Source organism: Lissotriton vulgaris, chromosome 6 (genome assembly GCF_964263255.1).
Source record: "Lissotriton vulgaris chromosome 6, aLisVul1.2, whole genome shotgun sequence".
Lineage (NCBI taxonomy): Eukaryota > Metazoa > Chordata > Amphibia > Caudata > Salamandridae > Lissotriton > Lissotriton vulgaris.
Window position 1 is genome coordinate 1,838,351,556 of NC_141694.1, and position 20,417 is coordinate 1,838,371,972.

Sequence of the window (20,417 nt, forward strand, 5' to 3'; positions counted from 1 at the left end):
AGAGGTCCCGGTTCCGCCTCTGCCAGCTCCGTCAGATTGCTGTCCATCCGGAGTAGTAGGGATTTGCGCCTCTCCGATGAGATCGCGCAGTTGGCGTTGCCCACCAGGCAAATGGCGCGCTGAGCCCAGCCTGCCAAGATATCCGGATCCACTGTTCCCTGACCCTCCTTGGCCTTCAGGGCCATCTCCAAAATTTTTGCCAAGGGCCCCACGACATCTAACATCTTGTCCTGGCAGCCCCGCCAAGCCCTGTCCAATCCCCTTTTGGGGTCCTTAGAGAACTTCCTCAAGAAGGTAAGCATACTCGCGTCAATCTCGGGAGTGTCTGCAACTCCGTCCGTGATCTCAGGGCGTGGGCATTCTGACCGCAAGCGGTTTCGAACTTCTCTACCAAAGCCCTTCCGGAGGTTCTCGTGTAAATACTCAGAGACCGCCGGTGGCGGGATCCAATCGGAAGACCTGGGGAGGACTATCTCCGAAGGGTCAAAGTTGAATGTCTTAATCCTATCCTCTGCCGGCTTAGGATCTACTCTGGCTTTCTTAGGGGGAGGAGGGAACTCCTCCGAGGTATCAGTCCCTGTGTCCGTATTAGTAGTGGCAGTGTCAGTGTCCACAGGGATAGGGCGTTTAGCCTTGGCCTTGCCACCCACATACTGGGACTCATATGACTCTTTCGGCGGCAGAGAGGCCAATGATTGAGCGTGCAGCCATTGGATGGTGTCTGCTGAGACTGCCGCGGAAGAAGTGGCTGCATGCTTCTTCTTCTTCTTACCCCCATAACCGTGACGTTTAGCAAAACCTTCTAGTTGTTTGCGAATGGGTCGTAGTGCCACCGCAAGTGCCTGCTGCACCGTCTGTGGGACTTTCGTCTCCATAGCCTTATTTACTGAAGCCTGGACCGAGGCATCCAATGCTTCGACAATATTGTCCTCAAGGACAGCCTCCTGCTGTCCATCCATAATTTCCTCCCCATCATTGTACTCCTCATCAGGATATCTCACCCAACCTTCCATGCTGAAGGCACACACACTGCAGAGCAGTCTAGAATAAAGCACTGGGTGTAATGGGGGGGGTCAGCCCAAGCACACAGATAAATAAATTGGCAACGTTTCCCAAACCCCCTCAGCAATGCTGTAATCAGAAGGATCAAAGACCCTCGCCCTGTAATACCTGGAGCGTGTGCGCACTCTGGGCCAATTATTTATACAACCAGCCGATCTATTAGGCTGGCGCTCACACAGGGGGACCTGCCGGAATGTTGAACGCGCGAAAAATGCGTTCTTAGAAAGCCGAGGAGTCGGAGCGAGGCGCGCCGCCCAAACGCTACCAAAATCCTACTAAAAAATAGCCCAAATTGGCAGCGTTTGGGGCGCGCGCGTCGACCGAGAACCACCCGGCCTGAGCGTCAGGGCTGACAAGGGAAGCCTCTGCGCGCCTCTAGGCTGCCGGTACCGGGCTCCGTGAACAGCGCGGCGGCCCCCCTGCCGGCCAAGGACCGTAGCAAGCAGCGCTCCTGAAGCGCGGGGTCAAGCGGGCAGAGCCCGATCGGCGGCAGAAGAACGTGGTTCACCAGCAACAAAGAGCTAAGTGCTGTAGCGCTCGCTAGAGCAACACATGAACATTGAAGCAAATGCAACAAACACAGTATAAACACACCATACGGAGCGACTCGCCCCATGTAATCAAAACGCCCTTAAAACGGGACAATAAGCAATATTAACCCCACAGGGAAGAACCCAAACACATTTAGCAGAGTGAGGGGACCCAAGGGGAGGTGCACTTAACTCTGGCTTGAGCAGCAAAGAAAGAGGAAGTGATGTGCACGCAAGGGGTTCTTATGGACTGTGGGGGCGTGCCTATAACCATGGTGTTCATGGGAAATGTAGTAATTTATTGTTTACTTGAGAAAATAATATATTTTCATTGGCTGCTGTGTTGATGCAGTAAAGTTTGAGAAGCATAATCTGAATCCTCCGGTCCTGTAATAGAATCTCTTCCAGGCTTGTGGAGCACCACGATCAGGTCCTCCTTACGGGTTGGCGGAACCGTCTCATTTCTGACGCCTCCTCATAGACACTCATTAAGCGGGGTCAAGCACGGCGGCGAACAGCGCATAATATTCCAGCGGCATTTTGTTGCGTACAATTTGTGGGATGGCCTCCTTGATGTCTTCCACTTATAGGGTGCCTGTTGGAGCGGATCCTGGCAGGGGAAAGAACTCCTTGGAGGAAATCCGGAATCTGATCCGACGTGATCACATCATGCGCTGCATGTTGGGCACTGTAATGGGTCACAAATGTAATGTTGATATCTGCCTGGGAATTGCTTACTCTGCCCCCATATGAATGAATATTCCCAGTCTGGGTTTGTGGAGTCTTGCCCAGAAGTAACCACACCAGCATCCTGCTCTGTCCCCCTCAAGATGTAAACGGGCAAGATATTCTCTACAATCCAGTTTCCCCAGTCATGCCCTGAGTACTTGGTGTTGCTGCAGAAGTTCTCTGAGCGATTGCACCATGCCTGAATGTCTGAGGCTCCTGTTCAAGGTCCCGGAGCTCGCGTTCCATAACTAGTAGTTCTCTACGCAGGGTGTCCTTCACCCCCATTTTGTGGCAATACATTAGCCTTGCATGGCCAGTTTGTGTGCCTCCCACTCTGAAGCGAGGGTCCTCACAGTGCCAGTGTTCTGTTCAAAGTATTGGATAATACTTGCCGGAAAGGGGGGTTCTAATAGAGCCTCCACCTGTAGATGCCACATGGGATCACTGTCCTTTCAAGCCCACATTACAGTTCCAACAGCAGTGGGCAGTGATCAGCGACAGTGCTTGCAGAATAAGCAGTGGCCACCGCTCAATCGCATAGTGCAACGCTGCAGAGGAAAAGATTCAGGTGTGTACGCACATTGTATACTGGAGAATACAAATAGTACTCTTCCGTCGCTGGGTGTTTTAGGCATCATACATCCTGTAGCCGCATGTTTGTCAACCACCCTTGGAAGTAGCGTATCGCCTTTCGGCATGCTGTCCCCTTTTCCAGTTGCGCTGATCAATCTAGAACCACATCCAGAATGTAGTTTTATTCGCCTCCCCTCCCAATGCAGGGTGCCATAGTTGGTAGCAACAGACAATTAAGACTGAAAATCCGTGTGTCGAATATTGGAGGCTTATAGCGCCAAGATGGATAAGGGGTTCCCATCCAATAGCCTCTCTAGGACCACGTTGTGACCATATGGGCCCCCCGCTAGGCATGCACAAAATAAGGAACCGCAGGAGCAATCCATATCAACACCCCTAGGAGAAGACTGAATATGCTGTGCCATAAGCATTCCCTCTCTATCTTGCCTGCACTCTTTTAAAGCCATCTGCCTCTAGTGAATTTCTTGCAGCAACACGGTATGTATGCGTTTGAGCTTGAGTTGGGAATATACAGCCCGTTTCTTGCATGGTGTGGCCATGCCTCTGACATTAAACTCATTCCATTGAGTTTAAGTGGGACTGTCCTCTCTACCCACACCCCCCCTCCCACTTAGCAGCCCTTTGAATCTCATCATGTCTGGCCTGCCCCACTGCAATGTGCCCTTTACCTGTGGAACTCCTTCTTGATAACATCCCTACTGAAACAAACCCCCTGCCCCATTATCAAGGCTAACAGCCTGCAGCAGAAATTGTCTGCAACATTAGAGCAACAAAGTCCAAACAAATGGGCATGTATCGGTATTTTGAGCATGTCCAAGTAGCAGCATGGTAGCCACTGCAGTGTAACCTGACCCAGACATGAAGTTGAGTCCCCAGTGTCCCCGGCAGCTGTCTCCATCTGTCTGGCCCCAGCCCTCTACATAAAAAAATGAGACTTTGAAGGCATGAAAGCCAAGAAACATCAAAAAGCACACCCCAACACCCTACTGTTATTACTGTAGCCGTCAGGTGATGCCCTCCGCTGCGCAGGGGGAGCAGTGGGAGGGGTCCAGGCAGGCCCACGCGAGCCATCCTCCACCAGCACCCTTAAGCCATTGGAACTGGAGTCAGCATCCAAGTCTCGCTCGGGTGTCAGGGCAGCATATGAGTTTTAGCTGTGTACCAAAATATCTGTCATTGCTCTTGCTCTCGCAGATGCAGCCTGTTCTATATTTGGTCGATATTTGGGCTGGCAAGTGTGTCTCTTCCGCTTTCCCTGTATTACCCAGCTTTTGCCAGGAAGAGTTCCCTCCGGCATGTCTGGCCCCCTGCGTAAGGATCCAGTCTCTCGCCTTCTCAGGTGTTTGGGAAAAGTGGGTGGCTTCACCTGCCACCACATGCAAGCAAGCTAGAAAAGAGCAAGGTATATTTCAGGCCTATTTGAGTTAACCCCCATGTAAGAGTTGCGACGGCATTGGACTTCCGCTGTGTAATCCGGGTATGCTTTACTTCCGCACCGTCAACGTGCCAATGGCCCTTAGTGCGAAAGGCCTAAAATATTAAGTCTGTCATAGTAGTTCAATAGGCGGGCTATAAGGCAGCAGGCTGCACCTGGTGGGTGGGACTGTCCTGGGATCCAGTGAGATCCTGCTCTATTGAAAATAATTTGGGAACCTTTCCTGCCAACTCTGTCGTCCATAGCCATTGTCCAAGGAACAATTCCGTATCTGGCCCTCCCACCCTTTCAGGCAGTCCCACAAGGGGAACATTATTACAGCGGGATCTACCCTCTGTGTCCTCTGCCGTCAGTAGCAGGCGCCTCACATCCGCCTGCAGTACTTTCACCTGTGACTGTACCTCTTAGAGAGATGTGCCCATTGTAGTGAATGCAGATTCTGCATCGTCCACCCTCAAAGAGAGTTTCTGCTGGTCGGCCTGCAAGCGGGTCACCTCCAAAGAGACCTAGTCTTTTTTTTTTCCACTTCTAGGGTGCATTTAGTGTCTTGGATAGCTTCCAAGATTTTGATGAACTGTTCCGAGTGACTCCCTAGTGTGTCTTCCAGCTGGGCCATGATGCCCAACCCTGGTGCAGATGTGATAGGCCTACTTTCTGACGCTACTAGTTGCGGCCTGCCACTTTTTACGCTTCACCATCTTGTAGTAGGATCACAGGCCGCTGTAGATGTGTGGAGAAAAAGGAAGAAACAGTCTCACCTGCTCCCCCCTTGCGAGGGCACAGTATTTGCACAGTCTGTCTGCTACAGCAGTGGTCAAGCAGGAGCATAGACTAGTGATTGCCCCTCCTTCCTGCTGTCATTGGGTAGCCCACAACACCGGGAAGTCTGAGTCCTCGCATGCACTGATGAGCTGTGCCGTTGTTCCTTCATCTCATCAGCGATGAGGCTTAGAAGGGAGAGAGAGGAGACTGAGTAGTGGGTGTGGGTGGCTGAAGTATAGTAATTGCTGTGGTCATCCCCGTGTGCAGGTCGACGGACCTTTGCTGCTTGACTTTTCCTCAGCAGGAGCCGGGTTACCCACAGAATGACGCTGCACAGGAAACTCCTACGAAGGGCCCAAGGCGGTGGCCTGGAACATTATTCACCCCTCCCTCATTGTCCTCTGCGGCATGCCCCTCCCAGCCCCTTTGCCACAGGAGCAGCCAGGCACCGCCAGTTCCCCCCTGTGGTGTTTCGCAGAGAATAAAATGCGGGAGCCAATTTCAGCAAGGTGGCTTTAATGCACCTCAACCACACAAGGATAGCCTTCAACTGCCGGATGTAGAACTCTTACAAAGTACAAGAATCAGAAGTTCCATATTAGTTTCACATGGAACAGTATGACACATTCAAGGGAAGAAAGATGCATGGCACAAGATAACATCACACATCTGCCCCATACAAAATAAAAAAATAAATGGCATTGTCATTTACATTGCCAATAGCCTAATTAGCCTAATAGCCTAATCGTTAAATAAATGGCATTGTCTTTTACAATGCCAATAGCATAAACGCTCACAAATGCAGGACCTATTGCATTTACACCCACACAGAGCCACACTGTGTGTGGCGCCCGACATTGCATCCAAATATGTGATACAAGTCACATCATAAGTACAAAGTGTGCCGCCCGACTTGTATTTTACTGTTTCCGTCATTGCATCCAAATATGTGATACACATCATAAGTACAAAGTGTGGCGCCCGACTTGTATTTTGCTGTTTCCGTCATTGCATCCAAATATGTGACACAAGTCACATCATAAGTACAAGTCAGAACTATTGGCTTTGTCAGTGGTTCTTAGTTGCACAAGATAAATAAACAGCAACTATGGCTTGTATATAATATTGAAAAAGCTTTGTGCTCGGAGGAGTCAGAATGCCACCTGGGACCATGAGCCAAAACAGTTACATCGCCGACCATCATAGATTAGAATTGGGCCTTCCAAGCCATCACGTTTGGCGGAGTTATTAGACTCTGGCAAACAAAAAGCGTAGTAACGGGAGGCGATCTCATCTACTGCGTTGTAATGCCACTAACCATCTGGGACACAGCAATCGCGTGGTAACGGCATGCGATGTAATTGCGTGCTATGTAATTGTTTTTCCGATGTTAAAACTACGTTGTAATGCCATGCTTTGTTACGGTTTGTGATGTATCGTCACACATCCGTGTGCCGCCCGACTTGTATTTTGCTGTTTCCGTCATTGCATCCAAATATGTGATACACATCATAAATACAAAGTGTGGCGCCCGACTTGTATTTTGCTGTTTCCGTCATTGCATCCAAATATGTGATACAAGTCACATCATAAATACAAAGTGTGGCGCCCGACTTGTATTTTGCTGTTTCCGTCATTGCATCCAAATATGTGATACAAGTCACATCATAAATACAAAGTGTGGCGCCCGACTTGTATTTTGCGGTTTCCGTCATTGCATCCAAATATGTGATACAAAGAGAAAGCAAAGAGTAAGCCAGCCTCTGGGGATCAGATGTGGGGAAGAAAAAGACTGGCAAAAGTGGCTCCCCGCTGCGGGACGCCTGAGTGATTTTTATGGCGCTCCGGCGCCTTTCCAAAACGTTGTGGCCGCTCCTCCCAGGCCGTCAGGCAGGAAAAGATGCCCACTGCCACACCAAGAGCAGAGATCCGGGAAGAATAAGGGTGCAGGCGCCGAGGCTGGGGTCATGGAGCTGCGCCAGAGCCAGCATGCTCGCCGCATCGGAGTCTGAGGAGAGACCGAGGGAGCGGGGTCCAGGGAGCAGCGGGCAGCGGAGATGTTAGGGCATCGAGAACAGAGCAGCGGACTGGGCACCATGAGCTCGCCCTTCCCTCTGCCCCGGCCGCTGCGGCGCTCTGTCAGCCTGACCCCCGCTCGCTGCTCGCACCGTGCGCCTGGTGGTGCTGGGGCAGAGCACCGTGGGAAAGACAGGTAACTCACTGCCTGCCAGCTGCGTGCCTTCATTGTGTGTGTGTGTGTTGAGCCGAGGCAGCATGGCCGCTGGGGAGGGAGGGAGGGGTGCAGCCCGGCGGCGAGGGGGAGGCGGCGGAGAAGGAAAACATCCCGGGCTGCCTGGCGTGTGTGAGATCCCCGGCAACAGAAATTGCTACGTCCATCCCGGCAACAGAGACGCTAGCAATGGCGAAAAACATCCCTGTAAAAAAAAAATAAGTAAACTCCCACAATGGCCCACCTTTAAATGACGAAACAAAGGGGGCGGGGCTTAAAAAAAGACAAACGCCCACAGATCTGCCCCAAGACTGATTGACCTCATTCTCTTCCAATGGCTAGCCTCCATTTATGGAGCTAGCCAATGGAAGAGAGAGGCGGGTTCAACCCCAGTACTGAAAAACGTAAGATCTCGGCCTGCGCAACACTGCTGTGCAGTGTACGCTAGGCTGAGCCCTAAAAAACACTAGATCTTTCATCTTAGCAGGAACTAAACAACATAAGAAGCATATCAAACATAAAATTAAACATAATCTTTCATATAAGCAGGAAGTCGGCGCACTGTAGAGCTCCTTTTTCTGAAAAGTTCAGAAGAACGAGATGAATAGGATGTGGAAGGTAACGTATTCATTAACTCACTTTGTGAGGGGTCATTATTGTGTTAACCAGTTTTTTGCTATTAACCACCACAATGCGACTCTTATTCCAAATTCTCCCATCACTGGTTTTTATGGCATTTTTAAAAACTTTAACAGGACGTACATTAATATATTTTGACCATGGTCTAGTGCCAACCGGAGCTCTAACTTTCACTAGCGTTTCTTTTATTCTCAAAATAACATTTTATATCATATTGTTTGGCAATCTCTCTTTTTTATTGTCAACAAAACCCTTGTTGAGCTGCATCCAACCAGGGCACAAAACAGAATTGGGCATCCTACCTTTGAACAGCTCAAAGGGAGACTTTCCAGTGGTCAAAAGAGGTGACTGGTGATATGCAGTGATCCTGTCTTGGAGCATAACTTTCCAATCTAGACCATTGACCCTTGCGAGTTGAATGCTTTCTTTCAGTGTTTTGTTGACTCTCAATAGCCCTATTTGTTTCCAGATGGTATACCGCAAATCTTTTATGAACTATTCCTCTGTCACTTAAAAAACTTTGAAAGACACTGGAGCAAAACTGTGGTCCATTATCAGACCGGATACTGTTGGGGAAACTCTCTCTTTTGAATATCTCATCTAAAGATTTTATTACGCAATTTGTGGAAATCTCCCTAACAGCACCAACCTCTATAAGTCCAGGACCACAATGAGATATGGGGTATCACTGACACCATTGAAAGGACCAACAATATCAATTGAAATTTCATCCCAGGGATGCTTGGGCAGTTTTCTACAGACCATCGGAGATTGTCTTGTCTTGAGAATCTTATCACTAGCACTACACTCCATGCACTCACGAACCATTCTTTCAATGTCCAGATCCATTCCTGGCCACCAGAACTGTTGTCTCAATAATTCCTTAGTCTTGACTATTCCGAGATGACCACAATGCGCAAAGTCAAGCAGTCTTTTCCTTACCCCATGAGGAGGAACAAGCTTTTTTCCTCTAGCTAAAAGTCCATCCACAACAGAGAGTTCATCAGAAACAAGAGACCAAGGTTTTTCCAGTTTACCCTTGTTGCACAACATCTGAATAGTCCTCTTAAGTTCATCATCCTTCTCAATTTCACTCTTCCATTCAGTTTCATTCACAGTACCTTCCGTAATTTCACAGACATTGACAACATCATCATTATTAGGTATTTCTTCATTATCGCATACATTTTCTATGACCAATCTTGACAAACAATCAGCGGATTTGTTGGCTACACCAGGAACGTAATCCACATCAAAATTAAATTCCTGTAGAGAAATTATCCACTTTACTAACTAAAGGAAGGAAACCGGTCTGTTTGGTGTGATAGAAAGACCACCAATATAAGAGCAACTACAGTTCACCAATAGTACATAACTCTCACAATCTCAGGCTTGAGTGTGGTTTCCATCAGCCCACCCATTTGGCGGAACTTCGTCATCTGGAAAACCAAGAGAGCGGGGTCACCTGTAGCCAAAGATGGTACTTGGGCATAAATACTAGACCTCCTACTCTCGAAACAGTCTCAGCCTCTTTGTCTGTTCAAGCTGTGTGAGGACTGATGGAGTGCAGTGCAAGTGATAAACTTGTGTAATAAAAATGACTAAAAGGACAAAAAATATGTTTATTGGGAATTGCCCTGATGCCATAAGTTAAAAACCGCCTGATAGTATGGGATAATTTGAACTATCTATTGGCTAGAAGTGAGGTCGACCTGTTTCAGCCGTAAAGCTCATTGGCTCGGCTTTCTTCAGGACCTTAATTGTGAAAGTGCTACTGCAAAGAACCTTAAGTGGAAAAGTATTTTGTTAATACATTTAACGGAAAAAATGAAATTGGTGGTTTATTACCACCCTACCAGACATGTATCTCATGTGTGTGTAGTTTGAGAGCTACTTCTTCATCCCTGGAAAAAGGAAGGAATACTGTCAGAATAAAGCAACCTAATACAGTGGTGAACAGCAAAATGTGCTCAAAGCAAGGAGCTGAATCATATCACAAAGTCGTTTAAACATTGTATTCGACTTACCCCTTTGGCATAAAGTACTCATTTAGGGGATTAAAATAAAAAATGTATTAATATTTGGAAAGTACTCACCCAGCTTTTTGTGGGAGTGAGCCTCACCTTAACCGGCAATTGCTTGGTGGTAGAGGCCCCGCTCTAGTAGTGAGAAAGAACACAGGGGGACAAAGGGTAATCGCATTATCCTACTTTTGTGCCCCTAGTATGCTCACACTAAAAGAACTTCTATCCAAAGACCACATAGCACGCCATTCAAAAACAGTAACGGCCGCAGGTAGACAGCGACTAAGATAAGGTAAAACATTTTATGTCATTGAGCCCACCCAAATCTGTGGGCGCAATCTGGTGGGAATGAGTATTATTAGAATAACCCTTCACAAATAACTCAATATTCTATTCGAACTATGCCATATGCAATATAGAACTCAGTGTTCTATATGGCAATATGGGAGGTACCGGGGATGGTGTGGAGTCCTTTCTTATACTGTTGCTGATTGACTTAATTGGATCTCATTATTTAATTTGGCCCGATAAAAGCCCGCGTTTTAAGTTAGGCTCTGATGTGTTATCTCATCGCGACACTAGGGGAGCTTGCACGATCTCGTAATGGCCTCAGACACTGCCCTGCCTTGGGCGCGATTGTGTATATACAGCGCAAGCGCCTGCCTGGTTGCTAGCTCAAGTGGGGTCTCTATTCAGAATGCCGGCGTATTGACGAGCCGCTACTTGCGCGCGCATGCGTGCTGGAAGAAGTCTCGCGCTTGTGGGTTCTTTGTTTCCAAAATCAAATGGCAGCGCCAGCACCAGTCGCGGTATTTCGGCAACGTGTGTTTCAATGTACATCGAATACGTAAGGGCTTATTCTGGCTATATTGAAGGTCTGATCTCTCAATTACTGGACTTATTTGTATTTATTGTACTCGCAGACCCTCAACTCACTGTTATGTATTCTCAAACCGCAAATTCACCACAGAAGAAAGGGGATTCTACTAGTATTACATAGCCTATATGTGAAGGTGCTATGAATTGAGTCGAATGTGTGGCAAATTACTGAAAGAACACTAGCATGTGTGTTCAGCAACGATGTCCCTAAAGCCAGGAGGTTTTAATTGAAATCACACTGACACCTTCAAGGTCCACTATTTAAAGGGGACTAGAGAGGTTGTCACAATTATAATGCTTACTATGCCTAATGCATGGATAGTAAATGTAGACTAGAATTCTGAAACCCACAAGAGGTCCATCTATAACTATTTCTTTCTTGAGTAAATCCATGAGATCACCTGTTGAATTGTGCTGATGGCATACTAGTGGGACAAATGATAATAGCATCTAGTTTCGAATTCTTGTCATTAGTCTCCAGTTTGTATTTGTGTTGACTAGGTCAAATCTGGACCCATGGAATAGTGTCGTTCAGGCCCTCTGTGTCAGTCTTAAGTTTGAAAATCCATCTTTGTTCCATAACAAACAGAAATCTGGAGATGTCTGTCACAGGTTGGGGGATCAGAGGGTGTTCTAATATCACCCATCTGATGTCCTCTGCTTGATGTTTAGCATTTAGGAAATGATTGGTCAGGCATGTTGATTGCTTGCTGCAGCGTATGGTACTTTTGTGCTCACTGATTTGTACCTTGATTTTGCGAATGGTATGGCCCACGTATCTCAGTGAGCATGGACATGTGATCATGTAGATCACACGATCAGTGTTAGTTTGTGTGTTTCTGAAGGATTCACTGGCGGTCAGTCCCAATATCTACTGACTCAGTTTTCATCGTCTGTGGACAAACGCTACATGAACCACACGGGTAGTGGCCACGTACCGGAGGAAGCCCCATAGAGTGTTAGCCTCGTCCATACTCGACCAAGGCGACAATTGACACAAGAGCCTATCTCGCAGACTTGGGCTCCTCTTGAAGGCAAACAGTGGTGGCGGAATCTTATCTGTGGCAATATTTAAAATACGCCAATGTCTGCGTACCGTCTTTTGAACTTTATTAGACAATGTGCAAAAAGTGTTCACAAATGTAAGCCTTGTAGTTGCAGGTTTGGTCATACTTTGTTCGAGTAGAGCATCTCGGTTGACATTAGAAGCTCTCTTCCACGCTCTTCGTACCAGGCGTTTTGTGTACTCTCGTGCCTGAAGTTGTGATGACAGATCTTGAGCATGTGTGTTAAAGAGTGCTGGTGTTGAGCAGTTTCTACGTACTCTTTTGTCCTTTTTAGTCATTTTTATTACACACGTTTATCACTTGCACTGCACTCCATCAGTCCTCACATACCTTGAACAAACAAAGAGGCTGAGACTGTTTCGAGAGTAGGGGGTCTAGTATTTATGCCTAAGTACCATCTTTGGCTACAGGTGACCCTGCTCTCTTGGTTTTCCAGATGACAAAGTTCTGCCAAATGGGTGGGCTGATGGAAACCACACTCAAGCCTGAGATTGTGCGAGTTATGTACTATTGGTGAACTGTAGTTGCTCTTATATTGGTGGTCTTTCTATCACACCAAACAGACCGGTTTCCTTCCTTTAGTTAGTAAGGTAAATTCAGGGGTATGGAGTGAATCTGGTCTTTAAATATTGCCCCCTATACCCTCCCCCACCTTTCTTGTTGTGAGAAATTATCCACCTCTTAATCCTGGAAGAAATGGAATCCAGACCTTTCTTTGAGAACACCTCCTTTAAAGGTTTGTGATCAGAAAGTACATTCACTTTTATGCCCCAGATACGATTTCTAAACTTTCTCATGGCCCAATCAATGGCCAAAGATTATTTCTCTATAACTGAGTAATTAAACACAGAACCCCTGAGACATGTAGAAGCACATGTAATCCAACAATCCTTTCTCTGATTTCTTTGAAGAATGGCCCCTAGGCCCTTATCACTGGCATCCGTCGTAATAAAAGTTGGATCTAAAGGATCAAACGCCTTAAGAGAAGAAACCTTGCCTAATTCCTCTTTAAGATTAACAAACTCCTCCCTACAACCAGCTGACCATTCAAAAACACAGTTCTTAACAGTAAGTTTCAGCAAATTGTGAGTCGTCTTGGTATAGTCCGGTATGAACTTACTATAAAATTCGACCATACCTAGAAAGTAGAGAAGCTAACAGGTTCCGCTATGTTGACTATGGTATCAACAAGTGAATCTGTGACCCAGATAATTAACCTCCTGTACACCAAATTTACACTTGTCTTTTCTCAAAGACAGACATGCATCTCTCAGACGCTCCAAAACAGCAGTCACACGGGCATTATGTTCCTTCATGGAGCTACCAAAGATAAGCAGATCGTCTTGGTAACACTTGACCCCACAAGACATTATACGCTGGAACACAGAAGCAGCTGAAATAAGCACAAAAGGCATTCTGAGACACTTGTATGTTCCCATGGGAGTAACAAACGCAGTTAATTCTTGGGAGGAAACATCCAATTCAACTTGATGGTACGCCGACGCTAAATCAAGTGTCGTAAAGTATTTAGCGCCGACTAACGTGCTAACCATCTCATCTATGTTGGGCAAGGGAAACTTGTCAACTATTATTTCTTTATTCAATGCACGTAAGTCAACACGTAAGCGAATATCACCATTGACCTTTTTTGCGACAACAATGGGAGCCAACCATTGTGTGGCCACCACGGGTTCTATAACCCCCAATTTGATCAGTTTATCAATCTTTCTCTACATGTGGCTGCTCATTCAAAGGAATCCGTCTAACTTTGGCCACAACAGGCACATCTCCCTCCCTTAGTTTGATCTTATGCTTGTAACCCTTAAGACACCCAAGTTTGTCCCTAAACACTTCCTCAAATTGTGCTGCAAACATAGAGGCTAGATCTTCCACTTCCTGAACTTCAACTTGTGGGGAGGCATTAGGATTGAGACGTACACCCAGAAGACGTTGATGTGACCAACCAAGAAGTGCGTCTCCATGTTTTGCTGCATAAACTTTCCCTGTAATCATTTTACTACCTAGAGAAATATTAGCTAAAAAACATCCTGTCATTTTAATAGGAACTACCCCATACCCCAAGGGATTTATCTCAAAACACTCGAGTTTGACTTTATCACTTAGATGCTCTTAAAAAAGTCTTCACCCAGCATAGTTAAATGTGAACAAGAATCAAATTTGAAGTTAAGCGAAACTCCCTCAATGTTTACCAGATGTGAAGGGTGATCTGTATTATCTTCGCTAACTTGAAATGTCACAACCTGTTAATATAGCACTAGGGAGTCGATCACTGCTCTGTGGTCGGACCACATGCTGCGGTCAGTTGCCACTGTCAACACTGTGTTGCAAGGGATTATTCCAGCCCCTGGGGGGGGTAGTTGATGTAGGATTGTGTAGGGCCCGGTGTAGAACTTACACAAAACGCGCCTTCATTGGCCACCAGCTTGGCCATGCCCCCATGTTTACTTGATAGTGTGTGTTGCTGTCTGCCATGTGTGCTTCTTGTAGGTATGAAGTAAAGTGTACCGTTCTTTCAATATTGGTCGTTACCTTTTTTGTCACTTGACAAATCTCTGTAAAATTTGAATCGGTCACTAATAATTTTTCTGTTTGTCCTATTTTAGCTCCTATCAAAACGTCAGACACTATCTTTGAACTGGGTTTTGAAAAAACAATGAAGAAACAAAACAAGGAACAAATGCCTCCAACCCCTGCCACAGACCTGCAACCTAAGAAATCCAGCACAGGCAAAAGTGCCAAGAAGACTCCTACTAGTGATGCCTCACCCAAACCGGGGAAATTTCGGACAATAGAGGAAGCTGTGAAAGCAGTAAGTATTTTTGCTTCCCCCCTCTTTAATATCTAATTCACAGGCTACATATTTCTAAGTCATGTTTGCAGTAGCGGAGATGGGTGGATATGTTAGGTCATGGAAAGTGTTAGTCATAGAAAATAGGTTTTGACGTGCAAGCAGTCTACATGTTCCCAATTTACATCAGAGAAACCGATCCAGTAGCAGGTGTAATCAAAGAGCTCTTCGTGTACAACTGCATCCCTTTTCTAGGCTGACTGGTGTCCGTGTTCGAGTATTGAAATGTGCTTGCTGAGCAGGAGGACTAACGCGCACCCCATGAGTCTGACACATGATTCACTGTACATGAACTACTTAGTGGTACTAACAATTTGTTAACCTGGAAAAATAACGTGGGCACTCAGTGTATGTAGTGAAGATGCAGAAACAAGTTATCTGTGTCAAAGAAGGGCCCAATGCTGATAAAATGAAACACGTAATTTTGATTTGTTGTCTTTTTTTATGACTTTTTTTCTGGGCTTCAGCAAAACTAATCCGAATTGCAATATGATGGCTGCGTGATATTGCAGTAAATTATAGGCTTGGTTTGCAATAGCATATTCCTGTCGACAGATATTTGTTTCCTTGTAGACAATCCAGCACTTCATTTCTGCTCAAAGAAGCAATCCGTTTTCTCAAGTCTGCAATGATATCATCAAATTTTGCCCTTGGTCATGTTTTCAACAGGGAATACGATGTGCTTAATGCCTGCATGCTACAGCTTTGGATTTGTGGTTTTAAAAAAGTTCTTTAAAAAATGTCTACTGCTGAAATAGAATCACAGAGATGCATAATGAACGTTTTAGAATTGCTAGTGACCAGTTCTGGTGATGTACTGTGTATGGCCCAAGTTAAAACCTTTTAGTTTAAAACGAAGTTTTGGAACACAGTATTTGCTCCATTCCAGTCTGTCTTTGTTCTACGAGCCGTTTTGGCTAAGACATTTTTTCAGCTATAAGTATAAGGATTTTATGCCTTTATTTCTTTCATTTATAAACGTTCAAATTGCCCATAGGCTCTAAAGTCAAAATCTCACACTGTCTTTAATGAGTAATTTACAGTTAAAGAGTGTTTTCGTAGGATTGTATCCAGCTGTATGAAGGTGTATTACCTTACCATAAAAGTAAAAAAACTTGCATTTATGAGCTACCAATGAATAATTTCTGAAAGTTTACTTTCCCTTATTGAAATTAAGATTGCATTTCATAGTAAAGGGGAATCGGCTGCACTGCTCCAGGCGATGGGAATTGCCAGTATTCAGTTCCCGAATACTATTTTTACATTCTCTTATTCCTACTTGATTTCTATAATGGGCTATTTTACTAATAAATGTAGCCTGATTTGATGCATTTTATCCTCCGTATATAGACCTTGTGTAAAGCATTCTATGTTAGGCCCTTTCTTCCAGCGGGCCCTCTGTATAATTTTAGTCCTCACCCAAACAGTGCATCATTAAAAGTATTTTCTGTTCTTTGTAAATATTTTCTTGCTCCCTTCTAGGACCAGAGCTTTCTTTCTCAGCCATCCTTCACAAAACTCACATTTCTATGTTGTTCAGGAATAGACTTCTTGATTTTAAATGTGCACTAGTTGCCTAATTAGCAGTACTATACCAATCTCCAAATTATGCAAACAGGTTTTATAGTTTGCACTTTGATTACAAAGCATTTTCAAGGCAGATGTGTCAATGTTAAAAATGGTCTCCTGTGTCATTTTGTTATTTGTTGATGAACAGTCCTGTGCTTGCCAATTATTGCAGAGACTTTATCCATATTACTTTTTGGAAATTTCTAGCGAAATTATAAGATTAATGTGTATTCCAACGTTAATAAACCAATTCATGAATTTTCAAAGTTATAATATAATTAAAGCTTTTTTCTTTTGAAATTCTACAATTTCTTAATGTGTTTTTTATTTTATTTATGTATTCATCCTACAGCTTGATTTGGCTGACCTTCAAGCAGAATTGACGAAAAGCCAGAACATGTTTCCTGAAAACCCTTCTGTATGGTTGAAAGATCTTGCAGGATACTTGAACTTCAAGTTACAAGCTCCCAAAAGTGAACCAACTGTCAGCCAGCATACGCATGGTCAGTAGCCACTCATTGGAAAGTCAGGTGTTTCACACTGGTAGCACAACTGCATTGTCTTTTTGTGTCATTTTTATAAACACCTATTTTATTTTTTCTGCATTTAGTAGAGCTAAGACTGCAGATTGGAGTGCTGCACAGAAGAAACAGTATTTTTAAGGGCATTCGTATGTAGCTTTGTCGAGTAACATAAGAGTTTTTATACATGGTGCCAAGCAATAGAGGACCATAATTGTTTCGACGAAAGTTAGTTTTTTTCAATAAAATAAAGGAAAATGTTCTTCGGAAAATAATGTCTTTGCAGAAGACTATACCCATGTAAGCCCCCCGAATAAAAATTGGGACTGTAAATGCTTATCTCAGAGCCCATTTTTTGCCTTTAAATCTATCTCTTATTCTATAAAATATTATTTGCGATCTGAATTCTTCAGGTCATCTGTTAAGGTTTCCTAAGTCTGTAAACCTTGCGTGGATAATCGGATGTAACCTGTTTAAATATGTTGAACTGCAATTGTGTTTATTCTTATAAAATTAGAGATAAAGCTAGCTTTAACTATTGCATTCTTAATGACTGATGTCCCACCCTGTAAGACTTTGAAATCATGTACGAGGATTGTGAAGATGGCACAATTTAAGAGCTAACAAAGCTATAGCTACACTACAAGATTAATCGCATATCTTTTTCTTATTAAGAACCTCTAAAGTGTACTTTAGGTAGATGGGTGAGAAGTTTCCCCTCATGACTCCTGCCTGCTTTGTCAAATGGATACTCAAGATATGAGTTACGTTTTAATTGTTTGTTTAGTGCTATCCACAGCGGGATTACAATTTCTTAGAGAAATGCCTAGTCTGTTGTTTTTCGACTTTATGTGAATCACAAATAAATTTAAGGTAGCTAGGTTCTAGTATTCCTAAGAGGAGGGTGCTTTCGTCAGTCTTAATGGTATATTGCTTGTTATTACTCGTGTGTAGTTAGTTGTTTTTACTTTCAAGCGTGGAAGAACTGTGTCCTGTCTCATTAGAAAAGGTTCATTTGGCTTTGGTTGTTGATGAATATATAGTGGGGGGAGGTTTTAAAATCTGTGTTACGTGAAAAAATTGTTTAGTGTCCTAAAAGATCTGTGATGGCTGCTGCAGTATTGGAACGGAGTCCTACTACTTTGTTAAATAATTTTTATTGTAGTGGGGCCTTTTTTTATTTGATAAGAAATCATTCATATGGTCAGTCACGGATATAATTGGTGTTTGAGAATCTGTTCTGGCCACTGATTCATTGTATTTACTTTCACAGTAGCTGAGCTTCTTCAGATCGTGCTCTTGACTTTGTAACTACCTCATTCTTTTGCAAATATTGAGCACTGTCTTTGCGATATCTGACGCTCTGAATTTATACCTCCTTTGAAAATGTTGAATGTTGTTTTTGTGCTGGCAGAGCTCCGGTGCTCATTTCTCAAAACACACTAAGGTAAAAGGAGTGTGTGGTAGACCGAGAGTCTTCCTAAATGAGAAAACTATCCCAAGAGAGAAACTATCTGCTACTATTGTCACTTAATGAGCATCTTGAGGATTTTGGAACTGATATTTTGTTTTTAAAGTTTTTGTGTTGGTGTGAGAGCACTCCCTGTAACATTTCAGTTATCAATTCTCATGATTAAATTTTTTTATAGTGGACTTTACCTGTAGTATTTACTTGTTAGAGGCCCACAGTGTTTGGATGAAAGAAAGTAACTAACTACTGTAAGAAACATTTTTAGGGAAACGGTGAATCGTAAATCTTAGAGCAATGATTCTCCCAATAATGCCACCTATATAACTATTTTCTTGCAATGCACAGTTGCTTGCGCATACAGGATGTAATTTACCTTTTATATGTTGGGCTCCGGTGGGCCAGTAGATTAATGCATCCACGCCAGGAACCATTTCATCTGATGGTCACCGGTTCAAATCTCAGTGGGTCCACTCAATTTCCATTCCTTTGAGAACGATAAAATGAGAACCATTGAGTTGGATAACCATAAACGTCTGTTATTCAGTGCCGAGATTGCTTCTAGTCAAGTCAAGTCAAGTCATAAAATTTGTATAGCGCACTACATACCCAGAGGGTTTCAAGGCGCTTAGGAAGGGGGGGGAGGATTATTTGTCAAATATCCATGTTTTAAGCTGCTTTCTGAACGCTAAGTGGTTCTGGGTGAGGCGAAGGTAAGCGGGGAGTGAGTTCCATGTTTTAGCAGCCAGGTATGAAAAGGATCTGCCTCCCATGGTGGTCTTGTTGATGCGAGGTACAGTGGCGAAGGCTTGGCTGGAAGAACGTAGTTGGCGGGAGGGGGTGTAGAAGGACAGTCGAGAGTTGAGGCAATCTGGTCCGATGTCGTAGAGTGATTTGTGTGCGTGGGTAAGCAGTCGGAAAGTGATCCTCTTATTGACGGGTAGCCAGTGGAGGTCTTTAAGGTGACCAGAGATGCGTTCGTTGCGTGGGATGTCTAATATGAGCCTGGCTGAGGCGTTTTGGATTCGTTGGAGTTTCTTCTGGAGTTTAGCGGTGGTACCTGCGTAGAGGGTGTTTCCGTAGTCCAGTCGGCTCGTGACCAGAGCGTGGGTGACTGTTTTCCTTGTTTCGGAGGGGATCCAGCGAAATGTTTTTCTGAGCATGCGAAGAATGTTGAAGCAGGAAGAGGATACGGCGCTCACTTGTCTGTTCATTGAGAGTGAAGAATCCAGGATGACGCCAAGGTTCCGTGCGTGGTCTGTCGGGATGGGTGCTTTTCCGAGGGCTTCCGGCCACCAGGAGTCGTCCCAGGCAGAGGGGGATGTACCTAAGATGAGGACTTCTGTTTTGTCTGAGTTCAGTTTCAGACGGCTTTGTTTCATCCATTCGGCGACTTCTTTCATTCCTTCGTGTAGGTTAGTTTTGGCGGTGCTGGGGTCCTTGGTGAGAGAAAGGATCAGTTGAGTGTCATCCGCGTAAGAGATGATGTTGAGGTTGTGTTGGCGGGCGATGGCCGCGAGGGGGCTCATGTATACGTTGAAGAGGGTGGGACTGAGTGAGGATCCTTGAGGTACGCCGCAGATGACTTCAGAGGCCTCGGACTTGAATGGAGGAAGGCGGACTCTCTGGGTTCTTCCGGTGAGGAACGAGGTGATCCATTCAAGTGCTTTTCCTTGGATTCCGATGTTATTGAGGCGTTGTAGAAGGGTGCTGTGGCAGACTGTGTCGAATGCTGCAGAGAGGTCGAGGAGGATGAGGGCGACTGTGTCTCCATTGTCCAGTAGAGTTCGAATGTCGTCTGTTGCTGCGATGAGGGCGGTCTCAGTGCTGTGTTTTGCTCGGAAGCCAGATTGTGAGGGGTCGAGGGATTTGTTGGCTTCGAGGAAGGCGGCGAGCTGGTTGTTGACGGCTTTCTCGATGACTTTGGCCGGGAAAGGAAGAAGCGAGATGGGGCGGTAGTTTTTGTGTTCGGTGGGGTCCGCTGTTGGTTTTTTAGGTTTTGCTGGGGGGCGGAGCCGTTAGGCTCCTCCTCCAGAGAA

General features: G+C 45.1%; 1 protein-coding gene across 1 annotated transcript in view; it reads left to right on the forward strand.

Moving 5' to 3' along the window:
• The window catches only part of TMEM214 (transmembrane protein 214), a 357,109-nt gene that overhangs the window by 39,406 nt on the left and 297,286 nt on the right, over positions 1-20,417 (forward strand). Inside the window, exons 2-3 of the mRNA XM_086928122.1 lie at positions 14,576-14,781; positions 16,742-16,892. Coding sequence (XP_086784248.1) covers positions 14,576-14,781; positions 16,742-16,892 — 357 coding nt within the window. The remainder of the gene's footprint in view (positions 1-14,575; positions 14,782-16,741; positions 16,893-20,417) is intronic.